The sequence below is a fragment of the Xyrauchen texanus genome, chromosome 39 (assembly GCF_025860055.1).
Source record: "Xyrauchen texanus isolate HMW12.3.18 chromosome 39, RBS_HiC_50CHRs, whole genome shotgun sequence".
Lineage (NCBI taxonomy): Eukaryota > Metazoa > Chordata > Actinopteri > Cypriniformes > Catostomidae > Xyrauchen > Xyrauchen texanus.
This window is the reverse complement of record NC_068314.1, coordinates 4,309,917-4,332,770: the sequence shown is the minus strand read 5'-3', so window position 1 is coordinate 4,332,770 and position 22,854 is coordinate 4,309,917. Positions and strand designations below refer to the sequence as shown.

Below are 22,854 nucleotides of genomic sequence, written 5' to 3'. Positions count from 1 at the left end.
CGTGTTGTTTATGGGTGTTTTATGGTGTCAGCGTGTTTCTGGCAGTTAAATACTGTTGGTCTGCACTGTGATGTTTGTTGGTCATGGTTTTAATAAGCCTTTTAGCACTGACATTGTTTGGAGTATGATAGCGCCCTCACTTGGTCATCTGTTTGCATTATCTGAAAAAATAATAATCACCTTAGACTATTGTTGTCTATGATTCCAAGTAAAACAGCGAAAGTGTTTAGTTCGTTTAGACGAGACATTTTAAGCTTGTGTTTGAGAGTGAAATAGTGGCACAATGGAGAGAAGTACATTTAATGAATGAAAAGTATTAAAAAAGTCTGCTGTCTCTCAGAACAACCGTAGAGATAATGACCACATGTAAGATATTTTACAGGTTAGAGGAGTTAGATGTGATGTGAGAATGATTATTTTCAAGTACCATACCATATTTCCCAAGGAGATTATTTTTCATGTTTAATATTTTACAAAGATAAATACAAAAGTATGATTTTATTTTTTTACCATTCTTTGTTGCCCTCTGGTGGTACAGAAGATGAAGATGACAAAGATTATAAAGAGCAATTATTTGCACTGAATATATATATTTTGGAGAATTCTATGAAACGTTTATTACAACGGCAAGCTACAATTCCACACATTGTAGAAAAATACTGCATCTCGAGTCAGCGATCTAGACCTATCAGCCACAACATTAAAACCACCTGCCTAATATTGTGTAGATCCCCCTCGTGCTGCCAAAACAGTGTCAACCCTCATCTCTGAACAATTGTGGTGAGAAATATCATCTCAAAATGCTGTTCTGAGTGGTTATCTGAGTTACCGTAGACTTTGTCAGTTCAAACCAGTCTGACCATTCTCTGTTGACCTCTCTCATCAACAAGGTGTTTCCATCCACAGAACTGTCACTCACTGGATGTTTTTGGCACCATTCTCATAAAATTCTAGAAACTGTTATGCTTGAAATTACCAGGAGATCAGCAGTTACAGAAATACTCGAACCAGCCCGTCTGGCACCAACAATCATGCCACGCTCAAAATCACTGAGAGCACATTTTTCCCCATTCTGATGGTTGATGTGAACATTAACTGAAGCTCCTGACCCATATGCACTGCTCCCACATGATTGGCTGATTAGGTAATCGCATGGATGATTGTTGGTGCCAGACGGGCTGGTTTGAGTATTTCTGTAACTGTTGTAATGTGCTGTTTTGGCGGCATGAGGGGGACCTACACAATATTAGGCAGGTGCTTTTAATGTTGTGGCTGATCGGTGTATATATAGTTTGACCTTTGTACATATATATACATAAGTGGTTATAGTTGCGCTCACGTCAGCCTTTTTTGTTTTCATTTATTTTCATAGAAAGGCATTTGCTGACTGCTTTGTGCTTGAATCTGAATTTAGATATGTACAGCGCCAGTATCTATGAAATGAGAACTATAAAGTAACAACAATGAAAAACAAATTGTTTGTGAATTTTCTTAGTGTTTTACATGTGTATTAGTGCTTTTCTGAAGTATTCCATGTATGTAGGACAAGAGAATATTGGCTATTTGTTTTTTTGTGTGTGATTGACAAATATCAGATGTTTTTATTTACTCGTTATTTGATTGGCTGGCCAAGCATTACATTTTTACACAAAATTGGATTTAACTATGCAAAATATCGATCTATTCCGAGATGATAACTAGACGGCATAGTTTATCGTTGCCACTTTTGTTACTCATAATAATCCGCTACTTAATTACTTTTCTAAAAAGTAAGTTGTAGTCTGATCACATACTTATAAATTAGTGTTCTATAAATTAGAACATTTAAGTCGCTGTACTTTCTTAAACACCTTTAACAGAAAAGTTTGTTTTTCCGCTCAAGGAATTAAAACAATCTATATTTCCTTCATGTTTATTGTCACACACACATTTCTCTCATTAAATTAATTGTTAGTTGCTCCAACATTCACAGAAATGCAAACAGACATTTATATGAACATAATTCATGCTTTAAATGTATTCTATGTAATTATTATTTGAGATATATGTGTAACCCCAACCTGATGTACTTAAAAGCAATTCACTTAATTTTCGTAATCAGATTACAGTTACTGACTTTCAATTAAGTGTAATATTACGCTGCTTTTTAATCACATTACACCCAACACTGATTCTGCATTTGCATTCTGTTTTACATGATATTTATAAAATAGTAGTTAGAATAATGTACGGTGCAGTAGGCTAGTATTCCATTCCAAACATTGCCTACTTGTCTATAAATAAATGTTTAAACATTTCATCCATTAACGAGCTGCAGCATTTAAAAAAAAATATTTTACAAAATATAAATAATCCAAACTTTATACAAATCACAAGTCAAAAAAGGATAAACAGAACAGATAAAATGATAATAGGCCGAGAAAACTGCCGTATGCATAAAAATAAACACACAAACCAAAAAGTAGTTCCCGATGTTTTCCGGCATTACTTAAACAGATCAGCCACAACATTAAAACCACCTGCCTAATATTGTGTAGGCCCCCCTCATGCCGCCAAAACAGCGCCAACCTGCATCCCAGAATAACATTCTGATTATATTCTTCTCACTACAATTGTACAGAGCGGTTATCTGAGTGCTGCCACATGATTGGCTGATTTGATAATCACATGGATGATTGTTGGTGCCAGACGGGCTGGTTTGAGTATTTCTTTAACTGTTGATCTCCTGGGATTTTCACACACTGACATGCGGGTTGACATTGTTTTGGCAGCACGAGGGGGACCTACACAATATTAGGCAGGCGGTTTTAATGTTGTGGCTGATCAGTGTAATTCATATACATGCTCTCCCTTAGTAAAAGGGCAATTTAGCACCATCTCTAAAAATTGTCATTTAAGGTATAGAGTTAAATATCTTCATTAAATCCACAAAGACATTTTTATCAAACGTTACAGTCTGTCACAGAGGTAAAACAAATACTGATTGAAAATGTTGAAGAATGTTAATTTAATTACAGTTAGTCAATAGTCCGTTTTTTTTATTTAATATTTTAAAACAATATTTTATAAAATGCTGCATTAGAATGAAATCTTTTTTTGAACTGTTCTGTAAAATCCTGGAAAACTTAATTGTTGAACCACAAACAAAATGTTTTACACAGTTATTAAAACTAAAAGGCACTTCTCTTGTTTACTCCAATAGTCAAATGCCTGGAGATCCAGCTCTTTTAACACAATACAACACAGGCATTATGAAAATACCATGAAAGAACATTTAACATTAAACAATCAAGTATGACTACAGCCAACAGAAGACGTTGCACTGGGCGAGCATTTGCTGCGCTGGTGTCCTGTGAGATTAAGCACAGTGCAGCGTTTTCATACAGCAAACCAGTTTACCAGTCTGAACCCTACTGAAAGTACACTGTTGAGTCACAGCCATTACAGTCTCCAAAACTAGGCACTTTGCGTCTCAATGTCAGTTTCACGTCCATCAAATGCTAAAGAGGTTCCTATTGGTCCAAAAGAATATTTAAACAAATTGTGGTTTTATTTAGCTTCATGTCTTGATTAGGACTCATGGTTGTGGGTGCTATGAGTTGTTATATTGTGACAGATCCTTTCCTAAACGTCTGTGGTCAAGCAGTGGAGATCCACCTAAACACAGTTCCAACCAATTAGATTATGGCATACTGGGTTACACTTTAAAGGAATAGTTCACCAATAAATCATTTACTCTCGTGTAAATCCCCGATGTGTATGACTTTCTGCAGAACACAAATGAAGATTTTCAGAAGAACATTTCAGTTCTGTAGATCCATACAATGCAAGTGAATGAAGCTCCAAAAAGCACATAAAGGAAACATAACATTTATCATAATACTCCAGTGGTTAAATCCATGCCTTCTGAAGTTATATGATAAGTATGGATGAGAAACCTATCATATAGCTTCAGAAGGCATGGATTTAACCACTGGAATATTCTGCAGAACAAAGTCATACACATCTGGGATGGCATGAGGGTGAATAAATGATGAGACTTTTCATTTCTGGGTGAACTATCCCTTAATATATTGCGGGTGAATCTCACAATAAAATGTCCAGGTCATATGACACCACAAAACAAAATATCTCCAAATTACACAATGCTTCAAGACAGTGAAGCTTATTTTACATGTTACGTGACCTTTTTTATGGTGAAATTTGATCTGGACATTAGTGCCAAAAACAAGGAATACTTTACGTTCTGAACATGTGAGACCAATCCAGCCGTTCAGACATGTGCAGCGTCCATTTCTACTGTCACACTGAGCTCCATTCTCACATCCGCACGTCAGAGCACAGTCAGGACCGTACCGGTTCATACTGCAATCTGTCCATCAAAAGCATGCACCAATCAAACAAAGGCATATTTCGAGATTATACTTCAGATGTATACCTTCTGGATTGATCTAGTGACATATCATGTAACATCTGGACTCACCGCTGTCACACCTGACTCCAGTCTTTCCCGATGTGCAGATACACCTGCCACTCACCGGGTCACATGGTGTGCCCTCCGCACAGTCACATGACTGGGAGCAATTCTGACCGAATGTGCCCTGCTCACAGTCTGAGAAAGAAATGTAGTGCAGTGAAGAATTCAAATGTAGAAATTAAATGTTTGAAATTTTGTGAGTAACATTCTTTAGCTTGAAATTTCTAACTAAATGACTAATGACTTGGCACCAGTCATTTAACACATTAAATTCGGCAGATTTGGGACACACATAATTCACAAATATCCACATATCCACCGTGCTTTGCTTTTGAAATATTTTGAGTAATTGAATAATGTTTTGAGCAGCCGTGAAGATTGCAGTACCCTCAACTCTGTTTAACACATTTTACCTTGTTTAAATCTATTCTGCAGATTTTACGACTCAAAACATAAACCCTCTGGGGAAGTTTCCTTGAAATAAGTGTGTATATACAGTGAGGAAAATAAGTATTTGAACACCCTGCTATTTTGCAAGTTCTCCCACTTAGAAATCATGGAGGGGTCTGAAATTGTCATCGTAGGTGCATGTCCACTGTGAGAGACATAATCTAAAAAAAAAAATCCAGAAATCACAATGTATGATTTTTTAACTATTTATTTGTATGATACAGCTGCAAATAAGTATTTGAACACCTGAGAAAATCAGTGTTAATATTTGGTACAGTAGTCTTTGTTTGCAATTACAGAGGTCAAACGTTTCCTGTAGTTTTTCACCAGGTTTGCACACACTGCAGGAGGGATTTTGGCCCACTCCTCCACACAGATCTTCTCTAGATCAGTCAGGTTTCTGGGCTGTCGCTGAGAAACACGGAGTTTGAGCTCCCTCCAAAGATTCTCTATTGGGTTTAGGTCTGGAGACTGGCTAGGCCACGCCAGAACCTTGATATGCTTCTTACAGAGCCACTCCTTGGTTATCCTGGCTGTGTGCTTCGGGTCATTGTCATGTTGGAAGACCCAGCCTCGACCCATCTTCAATGCTCTAACTGAGGGAAGGAGGTTGTTCCCCAAAATCTCGCAATACATGGCCCCGGTCATCCTCTCCTTAATACAGTGCAGTCACCCTGTCCCATGTGCAGAAAAACACCCCCAAAGCATGATGCTACCACCCCCATGCTTCACAGTAGGGATGGTGTTCTTGGGATGGTACTCATCATTCTTCTTCCTCCAAACACGGTTAGTGGAATTATGACCAAAAGTTCTATTTTGGTCTCATCTGACCACATGACTTTCTCCCATGACTCCTCTGGATCATCCAAATGGTCATTGGCAAACTTAAGACGGGCCTTGACATGTGCTGGTTTAAGCAGGGGAACCTTCCGTGCCATGCATGATTTCAAACCATGACGTCTTAGTGTATTACCAACAGTAACCTTGGAAACGGTGGTCCCAGCTCTTTTCAGGTCATTGACCAGCTCCTCCCGTGTAGTTCTGGGCTGATTTCTCACCTTTCTTAGGATCATTGAGACCCCACGAGGTGAGATCTTGCATGGAGCCCCAGTCCGAGGGAGAATGACAGTCATGTTTAGCTTCTTCCATTTTCTAATGATTGCTCCAACAGTGGACCTTTTTTCACCAAGCTGCTTGGCAATTTCCCGTAGCCCTTTCCAGCCTTGTGGAGGTGTACAATTTTGTCTCTAGTGTCTTCGGACAGCTCTTTGGTCTTGGCCATGTTAGTAGTTGGATTCTTACTGATTGTATGGGGTGGACAGGTGTCTTTATGCAACTAACGACCTCAAACAGGTGCATCTAATTTAGGATAATAAATGGAGTGGAGGTGGACATTTTAAAGGCAGACTAACAGGTCTTTGAGGGTCAGAATTCTAGCTGATAGACAGGTGTTCAAATACTTATTTGCAGCTGTATCATACAAAAAATAGTTAAAAAAATCATACATTGTGATTTTTGGAGTTTTCTTTTTAGATTATGTCTCTCACAGTGGACATGCACCTACGATGACAATTTCAGACCCCTCCATGATTTCCAAGTGGGAGAACTTGCAAAATAGCAGGGTGTTCAAATACTTATTTTCCTCACTGTATATATATATATATATATATATATATATATATATATATATATATATATATGAGGGCTGTTGATTTAACACATAAATTCAGTTTGATTCATTAATGAAAAAAATAACGTGTTCAAAAAATGAACAGCATTAATCATTCCTCCAGACCATAATAAGAAATATTCCCATCATCGGAGCAATTCAAGCTTGACATACCACTTATTTCAAATCTATACTTCCCCTGAAATCAATGAAAAAATTATATATATACAGTATATATATATTGCAAAAATCAAATGAAGCCTATTTTAGGACCCCGTTTATTATTAATGTAATGCAAAACAATCCTATTTTCATTACTGTGCTACAGTCATTTTTACTCTATTACAGTTTTTATGTAATGCAATGATTTTATTTCTATAACAAACACCGCCATGATCTATATAAGCTTAATTTAATAAAGGATTGAATGTTCTTAAATACAATGTAAAAAAATATCACAATGCACAGAATCTTAAAGGTACACTCAGTGTTTTTGTTTTTCCTCATTAAAATTTTTTACTCTTAATTAATAGTAATTTTGAAACATTTGTAGTCCATATTTTACTATCCAGTCAAATCAGTAACATTTTAAAAGCTGTTTTATTCTACATGGAGAGGGTCCCCTCATGGGAGCTGCCATGTTAGGATCACATGACCAGCTGAATACTACTCGCTTAATCTCAGTAACCGCCCTGTTAATGGACACTAGATACTTTGTGAATGACAGGGCGGTCCAAGATTACATAAACAATTACTGAGTGTACCTCATTATTGTAACAACTTATTTCATTCTTTTGATTTTGGGGTGAATAATAACCAGTTCTACACAGGTTTTGTTAAGTTCACCTGTTCTGCATGACTTTCCTTTCGTCCATAGAACACAAACTTCTCCATATGTGTTCCACAGATGAAAATTAGTCATAAAGGTTTGGAACAACATGAGGGGGAGTAAATGATGTCTTTTTGTTTACTGATGTTTGAGATCTCTTACGTCTTTCACAGCGAGTCCCGTATAATCCCGCGGTACAGAGACACTGGCCTGAACTCAAGTGACATGATGCACCGTTAACACAATCACACTGCCGCTGACACTGCAGCCCATACAGACCAGCGGGACACACTGAAACACACACAGAAACCATTAAATCTGTTGCGTAAAAGCTTTGGGTTAAAGCTTAAAGGTATAGTTCACTCAAAAATGAAAATGATCTCATTTACTCACCCTCGTATCATCCAAGATGTATATGACTTTCTTCTGCAGAACACATATTAAGATTTTTAGAAGATTATTTCAGCTCTGTTGGTCCATACAATGTAAGTTTATGGTGGACAGAACTTTGCAGGTCCAAAAAGCACATAAAGGAAACATAGAAGTAAATCCATGTGACTCCAGTGGTTTAATCCATGTCTTCAGAAGTGATATGATAGGTGTGGGTGAAAAACGTTTCAATATTTTATTCATTTTTCACTCTAAATATCCACATTCTTCCTCTTTTGTTTTTAGACATTTTGCATCCTTTGTGCATATTGCCACTGACTGGTTGGGGCTGGTCAAAGGTGGAGTAAAAAAAAAAAAAAAAAAGGATTTGAATCTGTTTTCCACCCACACCTATCATATCACTTCTGAAGACATGGATTAAACCACTGGAGTCACATGAATTACTTCTATGTTTCCTTTGTGCTTTTGGACCTTCAAACTTCATGTCACCATTCACTTGCATTGTATGGACCAACAGAGCTGAAATATTCTTCTAAAAATCTTCATTTGTGTTCTGCAGAAGAAAGAAAGTCATACACATCTGGGATGATATGAGGGTGAGTAAATGATGGGAAAATATCCCTTTAAGTGTTTATGAAACTCACCATGTTCACAACGCTGTCCATAATGACCCGGTTTACACTGGCAGGTTCCTGTTTTTTGGTCACAAGTGCTGTTGTTCTGACACAAACACTCCAGTGTACAATCAGGACCATACCTGCCCTGAGGACATCCTACACACACAGATTACAGATGTTACAGCAGCTACCTCAAATCCAGCAACAACTACTGTAGACTCGTGTTATATTATACATCTGTTGAAACCATTTAATAAGACTTGGAATGAACTGGAGGAATGAGGAACAATTTCTGTTAACTCTTAAAAGCTTGAATAAATAACAGGAACAAATCACTCAACAAGATCAACAGATCTTTCATCAATATAATACAAATCTACAAATGAAATAGTCAGAAGAGACTTTAATTCATGTTCTGATCAACATTACATGATGATTTTAAATGAAATCAATTATTTGGTGTAACCAAATTGTAATATAATGTAAATATTTAATATGGTTCAACAATATATCTTGTACAAAGCAAATCCTTGTTTGCACTAATGTATTTTACAAATCAGATGAATCTGTTTACTCAAAGGCAGAAGAAATATTAATGTATGATTTCTGCAGAGATCACTAAACTTACATTACGCTTGACAGATAAATGATTCCTTACAGTTTGATTCATGGGTGTTTCTTCAAGTTCGGGTGCTGCTTTTTTTTTTTCTTTTTTTTTATACGAAAGTCTCATTTTAACTGAATTGGAAACTTTTTACCAGGTGTTCATCATTTATTTCTGGTGCTTTTTAAGAATAGATTTTCCAGTTTTAGCCTCGTTTTATAGACTTTCAATAATAAACAATAAAAAATCCATAATAAAAATGCTAATTATTACATGTTTAAAACTATGATCATCTAAACAAAAAAAACATTTATTGTGTGAAAATGATTACTGTTCCACAATTGTGGTGTCATTTCTGCCACACCAAACTTTTGCCCCGAATAAAGTTATTTTTTTTTATAAGTTAGTGTACTTGTTAACCAAATGACAAAAGTGTCAATAAAGAGAATACTTGAGACAACACAAAGAAAAATCAAGAGAAATATCACTTTTATCTGCCATCATTTTCAATCCCAATGTAATTTGACCAAATTAAGCAAAAAGTGTGAAAATATTATTTAATTGTGTATTTAGGTTGCATAAAATATTAGCTATGAAATTAGCCATGAGCCTTATCCTTTGTGATGTTCTCAAATATGTATTGTAAATCATGCATCTCTCAGATAAGGTGAATTCAGCATCTTACTCTGTACTTTGAAAGAAGATTAGTGACATTATTCAACATTCTTCATGTCATAGATCAGTAAGCTTATAAGAATCACCTTTCTCACAATGCTGTCCAGTCCACCCCAGACCGCACAAGCAGTTTCCTGAGACTGCGTCACACAGACCTCCATTACTGCAGTCACAACGCTGCGAGCAATCCGGTCCAAACAAGCCTGCTGCACAACCTATAACACACACAATCACATATTTACACATCTGCTCTTATATATGTATAATTCCAACGCTTCAGTGCTTGTATTTTTTGCTCACCCTGATCACAGTTGTCTCCGTGGCGTCCTGGCGCACAAATACATCTGCCTGTGACCGGATCGTTTCTTGCATCCTTTCCGCAGGCTGCCACATGGGCACAGTCCTGCCCATAGCGTCCAGTTGGACATGCTGAAAGAGAGTGGGGAAAGAATCTGGTTTAACACATTTTAACACTAATATGTACAGTAAAAGAGCTGTTGATCATTTACAAAGAATTATGTACTGTTATGAAAAGTTTCTGCTTTGAACAATTGCTGGACAGTGACTCACTGAGATTGCAGCGGGGACCGATGAAGCCGGGTGAACATTCACAGGTGCCCGAGGCAGGAAGACAAATTACACCGTTCAAACACTGACACTGACGCACACAGTCCGGTCCATACAAACCCTCATCACACTCTACAGATCAAAAGAAGACAGAAAATGGGACGCTTCAACCCCCAAAATATGATCTACTGGAACTGTCATCTACTTTGTTTTAAAGCGTCACTTACCCTGTTCACAATTAGGTCCTGTGAATCCTGGCGCACAGTAACACACTCCAGTCACTGGGTGGCACAGCTGGTTTCTCTCTGAACACTGGCACACATGATTACAGTTGATGCCAAACGTACCAGACAGACAGACTGATGAGACAAACACATGATTCATAATTCCATCCATCGTCAACCGCTTATCCTGTGTACAGGGTCGCGGGGTGATTCATAATTATTTAATTTTTTTAAAAGACAGACATTATTGAGAGTTTATTTAAATTGTTGATTTATATTTTCTTGATTGTTGAGTTTGTGTTGATTTTGAATTCCGGTGTCCACAGAGAAAAGAAAAAAAGTCTGTTTGAAACAGGACATGTCTCTATACATACAGTCGGATAGGAGGCCCTGCCCAATCATGTGCTGTTCCCATAGTTACTCATACATTCCTATGAGAACAAAGGGGAGAAATATCCGATAGATTTGGCTTTTTTTAATGATGAAAAGCTGTTGTGTAGTTTTTTGCACTTCTAACAATGCCAAAATACTCTAAACTGATTTTTTTATTTTCCGCCAACTGACTGTCGTCGTTGTCATATCGTGAAGTCAGGATGCCCGGGAAGGAGAGGTGCGGCTTTGAGTGGGGTGGCCAGGGTTCTGTCTGGCCACCCTCTGGCTCCGCCCCTGTTGTGATAATCGATTTAGTCTTGAATTGTGATTTCCCCCCCCAAATACATTGAAGCACGTATCCAGCATATGGTCGACTGCAGCCACAGATCCGTTTTGGGTTTTCGGCAATGTTTGGAGTGCAAAAACCTACTCAACAGCTTTTCATCATATTTTTCGTTGTTAAAATAGACACATTTGTCAGATATTTCTCATAGGAATGTATGAGTAACTATGGTAAAAATGCTTCGCTTTCTGATTGTTGGTTGTCCTGACCAACATTTGTTCAATTTTACCACTTAGAAAATGATTTAACTTTATAATGTTTCATTAAAATGTCTCAGTATCATTATTCACGTCAACACGGCCGCATGCGTCTCTCTCGAACCGGCGTCTCTGGCCCCCCTTTATCTCGCTTTCCCGCTGATCATCTGATTCGGCGCAGTCATGCACCATCATGGCCCGGCCACACCCTCCTCCTCGTCACACACAAACACTTTATTATATTTTTAAGAACAAACAAAAGAAATGCCGTCAATGCTGATTTCTGTTTGATTTGAAGGCGTGCAGCCTTTTGTTCAGAGGTGTGCAGCACGAGCCTGTCTCATGGAGCGCGCATGTAAAGAGTTTTCATCTTTTTTCTCCGTTTCATTCATCTGAAAACTGTTTGCAAGAATAATGTCATCTATGAGAATGTTCATGTAAATGATCTCAGAACATCTCAGCAGGTGCTGTGAGTTTGTGTTATTTCCACGTGTTTGGCACACATTGTGAACGCAACTCTGCAGGTTCAGTAATATATACAGGGATCTTTGCATTAAAGAAAAAAGATGAAACTGGTTAAATAATAAAATAATACACGTCACGTTCACCTTGAACCTAAAATTTTGTTCTATTTTCTTTTCTTTAGGCAGCATTAAACTGTATTGCCAAAACGCAAAACAAACACATTCGATAATAACGCACATTTGGCAGCATTATTTTGGGAACATAAGGGAATTTCATCTTATTTATTATGATTATTATTGTCTTTACATTTATGATTGTCTGTAGTTATTAATCTGTAGGATATTATATATTTCCTATCTAAGACGACGACTTCTTTCAGCTACTCCCGTTAGGGGTCGCTACAGCGGACCATCCGTGATCCGCATATTTGACTTGGCACAGGTTTTACGCCAGATGCCCTTCTTGACGCAACCCACAGTGGCTGGACGACTGACTCCTATCTAGATATATCGTGTAGCCTCATTGGTCACCTCAAAATTTTAGCTTTTTCATCCTTTACAGATGAAAAAGCATCTGTAAAGGCATGTGTTTGTGTGTTACTATGCGTAAGAGCGTCAGCGCAAGGATGTTTGCATTTTTGACTAATATTTGAATGTATAGCATTCATTTAGCCAATACATGTTTTGGTTTGCACACTGAAGAAGATTATTGAAGTAGATAGGAAAACATGTTTTGTCTATAAAATACAGATAATAAAATGAGACATTCATGATCCAAATAGTGCTAGTAAAACAACAACAGGCTAATATTTAACATTTAAAAAGAGAATGAGACTTGTTATATGAGACATGTTATATTGTGCACTATACTTTCTCGGATTCTTAATATCAAAATGTCCTTCTTCCAAAATGTCCCAACCAACTTTCAAACCAAACCTACGCTCTTAGTTTTAATAATGGCAGAGATATTTGCACTCCTAATTAAATAATAACGTGCAGTATAGGGGCATCACTACAGCATGTGTATTATGTTTATTTAGAGTCCCACAGACTACATCAACCCAAAACCCTTACCTCCCAAAAATTAACCATGTTTTGTAACCATAGTATCTTCATGCTATTTTGTGTAAAATTATAGTTAGCACGTCATACGTTATATGGTTACTATAATTACACCATATTACTGTAGTAGCACCGTTGTTAATTGCATTAAAACTGTAGTTTCCACCAAAAAACATGTTACTACAATATTACTGTGGTTACTTTTACCTGGATAAAACCTTTCACTCCCCGACCATCACTGTGACCATTTCACTGCGAGGAAATCAACATTTATATTCATATTTTATTTATTATAAGTTATATTAATCAGAGTGGAAACAGGATGGGAAAAACTGGGGAAAATGGGGAATGGAACCCAGGTCATCCACATGAAAATAAAGCACATCCACACTGTCTTCACACACTACACCACATAAGAGTGCCGTCTGTCTGATGTTAATGATTGTAAAAGTGCATATTTTGTTTCTCTTTTCTGTGTGAACTGCAGGTGCAGAAATTTCTAAATAAGAGTCCTGGTGAATTTCGATATTGTTTATGGTTAAAAGTCCCACTTTATGCACCAAATCTCTTTTTCTTTCCAGTTATTATTGGGATTTTGGTGGCACATACCGCATCATTCAATTTGGACTCTTGTAGCTTCTATGTATAGGCCGCCCCATCACAGTAAACACCAAGAACCTTTTTAACATATTCAATATATCAACTTTAAAAACTATTCTTCTACTTCCAACACCTTAGTTATTATCTATAATGGCAAAATCCTTTATCGGTCGACCTCTAGTATAATGTTAAACTGGCATATGACAGTGAAGTGTTTGCATTTTTTGTTTGTGTATATTGTTGCAATTGTATTGCATTAAACCTAAAGATATTGTTATATATGCAATTTCAAGCAGTAACAGTAAAGTCAATCAATGTTTCCTGATATCCTCAAGTAACAACTTAAAAAGAAAATCTTAAAAACCCCAAATTTGAACATCTTTCAGGTCTATTTATTAAGCTTCACTCACTCTGTTCACATCCGTTACCGGTGTATCCAGGCGGGCAGCCGCAGTCTCCTGTGATATGATGACATGACGTGCCCCGTGGGCAGGAACAGAGCTGCAGACAGTTTTGACCATATGAGCCCGGCAGACACGCTGAGAGACACAAAACACATGGACAAACAGCCATTACAGACACAAATCCTCAAACAAGTGTTTCTTTTATAAATAATATCAACAGGTGCTGCAAATTTGCCACTCAATATTTTCACATGCAAATGAGCTTGTGATTCGCTGCAAATGTTTGCATCTCTTCACCGGTCTTGGTGAACCTTCAGCAAACCTGTGGTAACAATGGACAATTTGATGCCACTGGCAAACACTTCTGTGTGGCAACATTAAAGTTTGTCACAAAGCTCATTTACATGTGAAAATAACGAGTGGCAAATCTGCCATATGTTTTTATTATTATTATTATTTAAATTTAAAAAAAATATCAATATGCTTCCAATATTGGCCTAGTCAGACTCATACTGAATAATAAATTATTTATAAATATTTAATTAATAATAATAATCCCCAATACCAATATATTCAACAATATATCATTCATTCCAAACAAAAGTACAAACAATAGACATCTCTAAAGAGAATTTCTTTCAACTCTTAAATAACTTGCATCGCAAATGGCATTGTTATTCACATAATAATTAAGTGATAATGTAATGTCAGCCTGTCATTATTATATTGCAAATGAAACCTCAACAGGGTAATCGCTGTTTTATTATATTTATTTCCATGAATAATAACAGAACATTGTCATGTTCTGTTATTTTTAAAATAATAATAATTTTATATATATATTTATTTACACAGTGAACAGGGGACTCTCCTCACCCACCACCAGTGTGCAGCATCCACCTGGATGAGGCGATGGCAACCACAACACACCAGCTATTGGTGGAGAGGAGAGAGTAGAGTGATGTAGCCAATTCAGGGATGGGGATTGTTAGGGGGCCATGATAGATAAGGGCCAATGGGGGGATTTGTCCAGGACACCAGGGTTACACCCCTACTCTTTTCTAGAATATCCTGGGATTTTTAATGATCACAGAGTGTCAGGACCTCAGTTCTACGTCTCATCCAAAAGACGGTGCTGTGTCCCCATCACTATACTGAGGCATTAGGACATACACAGACTGTAGGGTGAGCACCCCTTGCTTGGCCTCCCTCATACCTCTTCCAGCAGCAACCTTCATTTTGCCCAGGAGGTCTCCCTTAGAGGGCAACCAGGTGAGAGCTGCAGGGAGATACGGCTGCTGACTTATATTATGTACTTCATTCTGCTTTGGTGTTCATGCTATTCTTTTAGATTTTCCTCAGTGTTGTGCTTCTGTTTCTGTGTTATACAGCATGTACAGTATATGCATGTATATGTGTAATATATGTACATGTGTAAATATAGATATACAGTACACTTACGTTGTAGCACTTTGGGTATGTGAAAAGCACATTACAAATAAAATGTATTATTATTATTACTATTTAATAACTGTGCATGTATAAATGGATATGAAATATGGATTTTGAAGTTTAAGTTATTAAAAGGAATATTCAAGGTTCTATTCAAGTCACTTTTAATCGACAGCATTTGTGGCATAATATTATAATATAATTACCACAAAAATGTATTTTGACTCACCCCTCAGTTAGAATGGTGCCAATTTTTGGAGGGTTTAAAAGCAGAAATGTGAAACTAATAATTTTATAAAAAGCACGTTAATTCTTCTGTTAAAACTCATGTATTATTTGAACTGTAAAGCTGTTTAAATCGTAATTTTTACAGATGTTTTAGGGTTTACAGTTTGTTAACATTACATCGTCATGGCAACAAGGTTATAAAATTGGATATAACTTTAAACAAAATGGTTAGTAAGTGAACACACATCCACATTCACTTCCATTGTAAGTGCCTCACTTTAAAAAAAAAAAAAAAAAAGGCACAAATCTGGGTTAAATAAAAGGAGGAGCAAGTCAAAATTATTTTTGGAGCTAATCACAGTTATGCCACAAATGCTGTCCATGGACCTTAATATGTATTGAACCCAGAACCCCCCAAAAAAGTGACACTGAACTGAATATTAAACTGACCTTTCTCACAGCGCCTTCCTCTCCATCCTGCAGGACATAAACACACTCCGCTCACATGATGACAGGGGGCGCTGTGCTCACACTCACACTGACCCTCACAGCCCGATCCAAACCGTCCCGATGCACAAGCTGACAAAAATGAACACACAAACAGATATCACAGTGGGAACCTCCTGTGGACTTTTGTTGATTGTTGAGTTTGAAATTAAAGTAAACTTACATTAAACCATTGAAATCAATTAAATCCTTCCATTGAACATCACCAATGCCAGAAAACTTCTATAATTGACCAATAGAAGCAGCCAAAGCCTCTGTATCTTTGTAAGCTCTAAACAGTATTTAAAAGGAAAATTCACCCAAAAATGTAAATTCTCTCATCATTTACCCACCCTCACACCAACTCAGATGTGTATGAGTATTTCATCTCTGTAGGTCCATACAATTCAAGTGAATGTTCTCACCCAAAACCAAACGGATCGCTTCAGAAGTCATGGATTTATCCACCGAAGTTGTATGGATCACTTTTATGCTGCCTTTATGTGTTTTTTAGAGCTTCAAAGTTTTAGTCAACATTCACTTCCATCTACAAAGCATAAATATTATCTTCACAAATCTTCATATGTGTTCTGCAGAAGTAAGAACGTCATACACATTTGGGATGGCATGAGGGTGAGTAAACGATTGGAGAATTTTATTTCTGGTTGAACAAAGGCTGCATTCTACTTGCTTTTGCTAGTTGGTGACGGGTGGTATTAGGGGAGGGACATTCTCATTTTGTAGAGCATTTCATTGGATAAAAAATGTTATCTACCTCCCTGAGTGCAAGATGAACCATAGATGTTTTTTGGTCCTTTTTACCAGAAAATAAATACTGTACATTATAAATCTGTTTGTCTGATAAAGTTTATTTTGGCAACTTTTAGGAGAATGTTAATACACAGATGACCTCAAACCTAACAGGTAGGGACTAAAAGCCACAAAACTACAAGTAGGATTTCATGGGGTCTTTAGATTTTCCTGGTTTGGTTCTTACCATTCTCACAGTGTTCTCCGGTCCAGCCCGGCCGACAAACACACTGACCCGTCTGTCTGTCACACTGACCTCCGTTCTCACACTCGCACATGTCCTGACAATCTGACCCGAACCGACCCGCTGGACATTCTGAGAGTACAGACGCACACAAACAAAGAGACAACATATCATGAAAAAGCTCTAAATTGTCTATAAAAAAATTCTCAAATATAGGCCTTATTGGGAAAGTTCATTAGCCTTGTATTACAATAACTTTGTTAATTATATAACAGATAGTTTATGCTCTAAATTCTGATTGGATGAGCCATGTTCAAAGCCATTTTATAATAATTATTTACAACAGCTTTTATACAACACTTCTTAAATAAACAAGGACTTCATTTCGAGAAATAAAGTATTGATTAGAAACTAGTCATTTAAGACACAATATAGCCTGATAATTTTTTTCAATTTTAATTCCACCAATGAACAATAGAAGATGGGGGAGTATTTGATGCTTGTTTGAAAACAGCTCGTCACACATGCATACTATTTTGCAGAGATCTCGCTCTCTTCAATTGGAGGTATGACACACTTGCCAGTTAAGTATTGTGGAGGGGGGCGAACACACTGTGATTGAGGATGTGATTCATGCAGTAACTTTACCATGTAAAAGTGCTCGATAATGTATTTATCCCCTCAAGGCTTGCTGTAGAACATATACACTCACCTAAAGGATTATTAAGAACACCATACTAATACTGTGTTTGACCCCCTTTCGCCTTCAGAACTGCCTTAATTCTACGTGGCATTGATTCAACAAGGTGCTGAAATCATTCTTTAGAAATGTTGGCCCATATTGATAGGATAGCATCTTGCAGTTGATGGAGATTTGTGGGATGCACATCCAGGGCACGAAGCTCCCGTTCCACCACATCCCAAAGATGCTCTATTGGGTTGAGATCTGGTGACTGTGGGGGCCATTTTAGTACAGTGAACTCATTGTCATGTTCAAGAAACCAATTTGAAATGATTCGAGCTTTGTGACATGGTGCATTATCCTGCTGGAAGTAGCCATCAGAGGATGGGTACATGGTGGCCATAAAGGGATGGACATGGTCAGAAACAATGCTCAGGTAGGCCGTGGCATTTAAACGATGCCCAATTGGCACTAAGGGGACTAAAGTGTGCCAAGAAAACATCCCCCACACCATTACACCACCACCACCAGCCTGTACAGTGGTAACAAGGCATGATGGATCCATGTTCTCATTCTGTTTACGCCAAATTCTGACTCTACCATCTGAATGTCTCAACAGAAATCGAGACTCATCAGACCAGGCAACATTTTTCCAGTCTTCAACGGTCCAATTTTGGTGAGCTATTGCAAATTGTAGCCTCTTTTTCCTATTTGTAGTGGAGATGAGTGGTACCCGGTGGGGTCTTCTGCTGTTGTAGCCCATCCGCCTCAAGGTTGTGCGTGTTGTGGCTTCACAAATGCTTTACTGCATACCTCGGTTGTAACGAGTGGTTATTTCAGGCAAAGTTGCTCTTCTATCAGCTTGAATCAGTCGGCCCATTCTCCTCTGACCTCTAGCATCAACAAGGCATTTTCACCCACAGGACTGCCGCATACTGGATGTTTTTCTTTGTAAACCCTAGAAATGGTTGTGCGTGAAAATCCCAGTAACTGAGCAGATTGTGAAATACTCAGACCGGCCCGTCTGGCACCAACAACCATGCCATGCTCAAAATTGCTTAAATCATTTTTCTTTCCCATTCTGACATTCAGTTTGGAGTTCAGGAGATTGTCTTGACCAGGACCACACCCCTAAATGCATTGAAGCAACTGCCATGTGATTGGTTGGTTAGATAATTGCATTAATGAGAAATTGAACAGGTGTTCCTAATAATACTTTAGGTGAGAGTATGTCCATGTGCAGCCTTCAGTGAGAAAATACGTTCAAGAAAAAAAACAGACTGTTTTGCATCTGCTTTCTGATTTCATTAGTCATTTTAGTGTGGAAAAACGCTTGGTGACAGAATCACTTTGGATTACAATCAGCGTTTGTGATGATATGCTGCTGAGTGAGATGAAATTGCTCAGATCAGCTTGACGTCTTGTCAGTTCTTCAGAAGAAGCTCATTGGTCTCCTGACGAGAAAACAAGTGCCTGCCTCGGCAACAGAAAGATTTTTCCTGTCACGTTGGATCCTTTTCTCCATTGCTGGAACCTTTAACTCACCAGGAAGTCCACCTGATGAGAGATGCTAATGCACGCTTCGTCTCCCTCCGCCTGGCCGCCGATTATGTAAATGAAGCTCACCCCTGAAAATCACTGGGAAAATCGGCTAGTGTTGCAACGACTTAATATGATTAGTTGACTTTATGCACCATTCCACTTGTTTGTAGCAAACTTGCCATGAACTTTCGATTTTTGTAAGGGAAGTTCTTCAGCTGAAATCAGTATTGTTCACTGAAATTCTAATCACTGCCCAGTGGCTGACATTTGAGCTCCAGTGAAATGTCCCCAGAGTCAAGGCCATAACTATGTCTTGAACATTGGGAGGGGGGGCCCAACCATTTTGGGGGTGGGGGGGTTGTGGGTGTTGAGGTCACAAATGGTCCTCAGTAAACTAATAAAATAGTAAAGGTGCTAAAAATATTATTTTCTGAATAACGGTTTTAAATGTGTTAAAAGTTTTCTAAAAGCGACCAAATTGTTTTGTTTTTTTTAAGTTCACACAGTACAAGACAAACACTGTGTCTGCATTGCTAGCAATATGCCTGTTTCAGTCATCTTTTCTTTCTTTTTTGAGCTGTCTTGAAGAAAAGATGAATACATTTTGAATTTCTTTTCATCACTGATGTATCTGTAAAATGACATGACATCAGCTGGCTAGCAAAAAAATTAAAATAAATAAAAAATACACAAAATTATTTGCTGCCCTCATGTTGTGCCTCACTGTGTTTTTTTCCCAGTATAATCTTAACACAATATTTTTTTCGAGAACCCGAACGCTGCTCTTTTACTTTCAATAACAGTTCATACTGACCACTGCTCTCAAGTCCAAAGTATTATAATTATAAAAATACCATAAAAGTAATCCATACAACACTAAGCTTCTCTATGGACCCAGAAAGCTTGGAATATACCGCACTTGTCATATGGACTACTGTTATGATGTCTTTATACTGAACCTTTAATTACACTTTATAGTATTTGTCATTTATGAAGCTTGACAGCTCCTGCTCACTATAAACTGCTTAATATACCTATTTTTATGTTCCAAGGAAAAGTAACAGCATATGGGTTTTGAACAACATAAGAGTGAGTAAATGAGTGAGTAAAAGTACATTTTCCATTTTTAGGTGAACTACTTTAACTGGTGGCTCATGTTTTGAGCACAGACCTGACATGGACTGCAGTTGAACAGCAACAAGGACGTTATACAGTAAACATGAATGCACATTTGATTTGCACTACTCCCTAACACAAACTACAAACCTAAACCTAACCAGCGGAGTAAAATTTCAACTTTTAAAATGCGTTCATCATTCTTTACAAAAGCGTGTTTAATTCCTTGTTCCCACAGGACCAGAACCCATGTGTTGCTCACGCTATCAGTAGCACTAGTGGGAAATTTCTTCATGCTCAATTTGATGCAAAAATCTCTGATGGGGGATTTTGCTTATCAGTAATTCAGGGAACATGTGTTTTCGGAAGCAATATATCGATTGTCCGTGTGATCAAGTTGAACTAGACACAGGCAATTAATTGAAAAAAAATAAATAAATAACTTTCCCATGCCTATTTATTATTGTGGTGTCCACTATTTCTGACAACGTTGCACTTAAATGGGACAACATTTATTTGGTTATTTTACATGTCAAACAGACAGTCTCTGCATTTCCAAGTGGGAGGATTTTAGTCTGCAAAGTGGACCAGATTTTCCACAGAGTCAGCACTGAAATCCAATGTTACCTGTCAGAACACGTTACTTTCTAATGTCAATTATCTTATATATAACATATTATACGCAGAGTATTTACTTCAATAAAACCCCAGACTGCAAGTAGAACAAACAGACTTTCTGAAAATTCCATGTATTTGTCTCAAAGCAAATAAAATGAAATCTGATCTGAGCAGATTAGTTTGACACTTTGCTAGCTAAACCAAATATGGTGTCAAATGTGCTGAATGTTTTAGTGTGCTTGTGTAACAACAAGCATAAGACTAAAGACCAGTCTCTCTCAGTCTCACTCACCCAGTTCACAGGCAGCACCCGTCCAGCCACTGGGGCAAAAGCATCGGCCATTCACAGGGTCACACACACCGCCATTCTGGCACAGACACCTCTGAGCACAGCCTACCCCGAAGAATCCTGAGGAACATTCTATAAAAATAAACAATAAAAAAAAAAAGAGAATAACCAACTGCTAATGCATAAGATATTCATAGTATATAGACTTACTCATGACATGAAAAACGCTGGTTTCCTGTAAGAGTAGCCGAGTTTGCAGACTTATTTATCCATCATGTCCCCATCATTAAGCATTATGGAGCTTGTTTTCTTGAGTTTGAGTTGGTTATTGTCCTCCAACTATTCAGACCGGATGCATTCTTGCACTAAAATAGGCTAGATGTAGCTTAATTCATTTAACAGAACTTATACCACGGTATGTTTGAATTCTCGATACTGATAAGATGGAATGTGTGCGTTAAAACCATTTAATGCACATGTAGTTCCAGTCAGTTTTAATCATCGTTCCATATTAATGCGCCTACTTTGCTGTCCTCCGTAATGAGACATTGCAAGAGTTCAGAACGAGAATCTGTTCAAACAACCTCCGGACACGAATATAGTCTCAGAGCTGGGATTAACTGTCACATCACAAAACAACATAATCAAGTCATGCAGTGCCTTCTTTAAATCAGCTGTGAAGTGCTACAGAAAACACGGAAAAGACAGCAGTGTTCATCAGAACATATTACTCACCCAAAACGCTTGTGAGGAAAGTATGGTTTGACATTCAGCTGTTTAGAACGGAGGGGGAGAGAAGGTTACCGAGATTCATCAAATGCATATTTCGCTATCCGACAAGACGAGGCAAGAAAATGTACAGTATATTGTAAAATGATAAACATCATCTAAAATTGCTGCACTGCTCAACATGTGCACTAGAGGGCGCCCCACCATCACACATTGCTGACTGAAGCTCTAAATGGAGACTGTTTCATAACACTAAGACTTTTGCTGTTTTTGCAAGGCCACATCGTGGTTTTATTCTTAATTCATGGATGTCTCAGAGGTCACAGTCTGCAGGATTAGAGCATTTTGGATAGATTTCTCCTCATCTCGTAAAGTAAGTACTATTTTTACAACTAGCAATGCTAGTTTTTCCTCATTTATGTGAAAATGGCAAAGAATATTAATTAAATCTTGCATGTTCTGAGGAGTGCCAACCTTTCTAAATGATGTGCCTATTATTATTTAAATTAACAGTTTTTAAAGAGTGATTGGTACCGCACTACTTTATCTCTGTGTCTGATTTAAAACAGGCAGAACTCTATTGACCCATGGGTAAAGTTAATAGTTATTGTTATACTTCCAGTCAAAATTGCACTGTAAATCAATGACAGCTGTAAGTAATCAATGCTGGCAAGTTGTCATGATATAAGCGGGATACTCCACTATAAAAGCAACAATATTTGTGTTAAACGATTTGAATGCACTTTTTGGAGGTAGCCACGCCTCTTTGCCTCC

The 22,854-nt window shown here is 37.7% G+C and overlaps 1 protein-coding gene across 1 annotated transcript in view; it reads right to left on the bottom strand.

Annotated features, from left to right (window-relative positions):
* Window positions 1-1,810: 1,810 nt before the first annotated feature.
* LOC127632442 (multiple epidermal growth factor-like domains protein 6) overlaps window positions 1,811-22,854 on the bottom strand; it is a 127,625-nt gene continuing 106,581 nt past the window's right edge. Inside the window, exons 26-38 of the mRNA XM_052111027.1 lie at window positions 21,355-21,483; window positions 17,108-17,236; window positions 16,075-16,203; window positions 13,951-14,079; window positions 10,506-10,637; window positions 10,282-10,410; window positions 10,012-10,140; window positions 9,798-9,926; window positions 8,460-8,588; window positions 7,588-7,716; window positions 4,484-4,612; window positions 4,244-4,372; window positions 1,811-3,657 (exon numbers count right to left, since the gene is read on the bottom strand). Coding sequence (XP_051966987.1) covers window positions 3,593-3,657; window positions 4,244-4,372; window positions 4,484-4,612; window positions 7,588-7,716; window positions 8,460-8,588; window positions 9,798-9,926; window positions 10,012-10,140; window positions 10,282-10,410; window positions 10,506-10,637; window positions 13,951-14,079; window positions 16,075-16,203; window positions 17,108-17,236; window positions 21,355-21,483 — 1,616 coding nt within the window. The 3' untranslated portion in view covers window positions 1,811-3,592. The remainder of the gene's footprint in view (window positions 3,658-4,243; window positions 4,373-4,483; window positions 4,613-7,587; window positions 7,717-8,459; window positions 8,589-9,797; window positions 9,927-10,011; window positions 10,141-10,281; window positions 10,411-10,505; window positions 10,638-13,950; window positions 14,080-16,074; window positions 16,204-17,107; window positions 17,237-21,354; window positions 21,484-22,854) is intronic.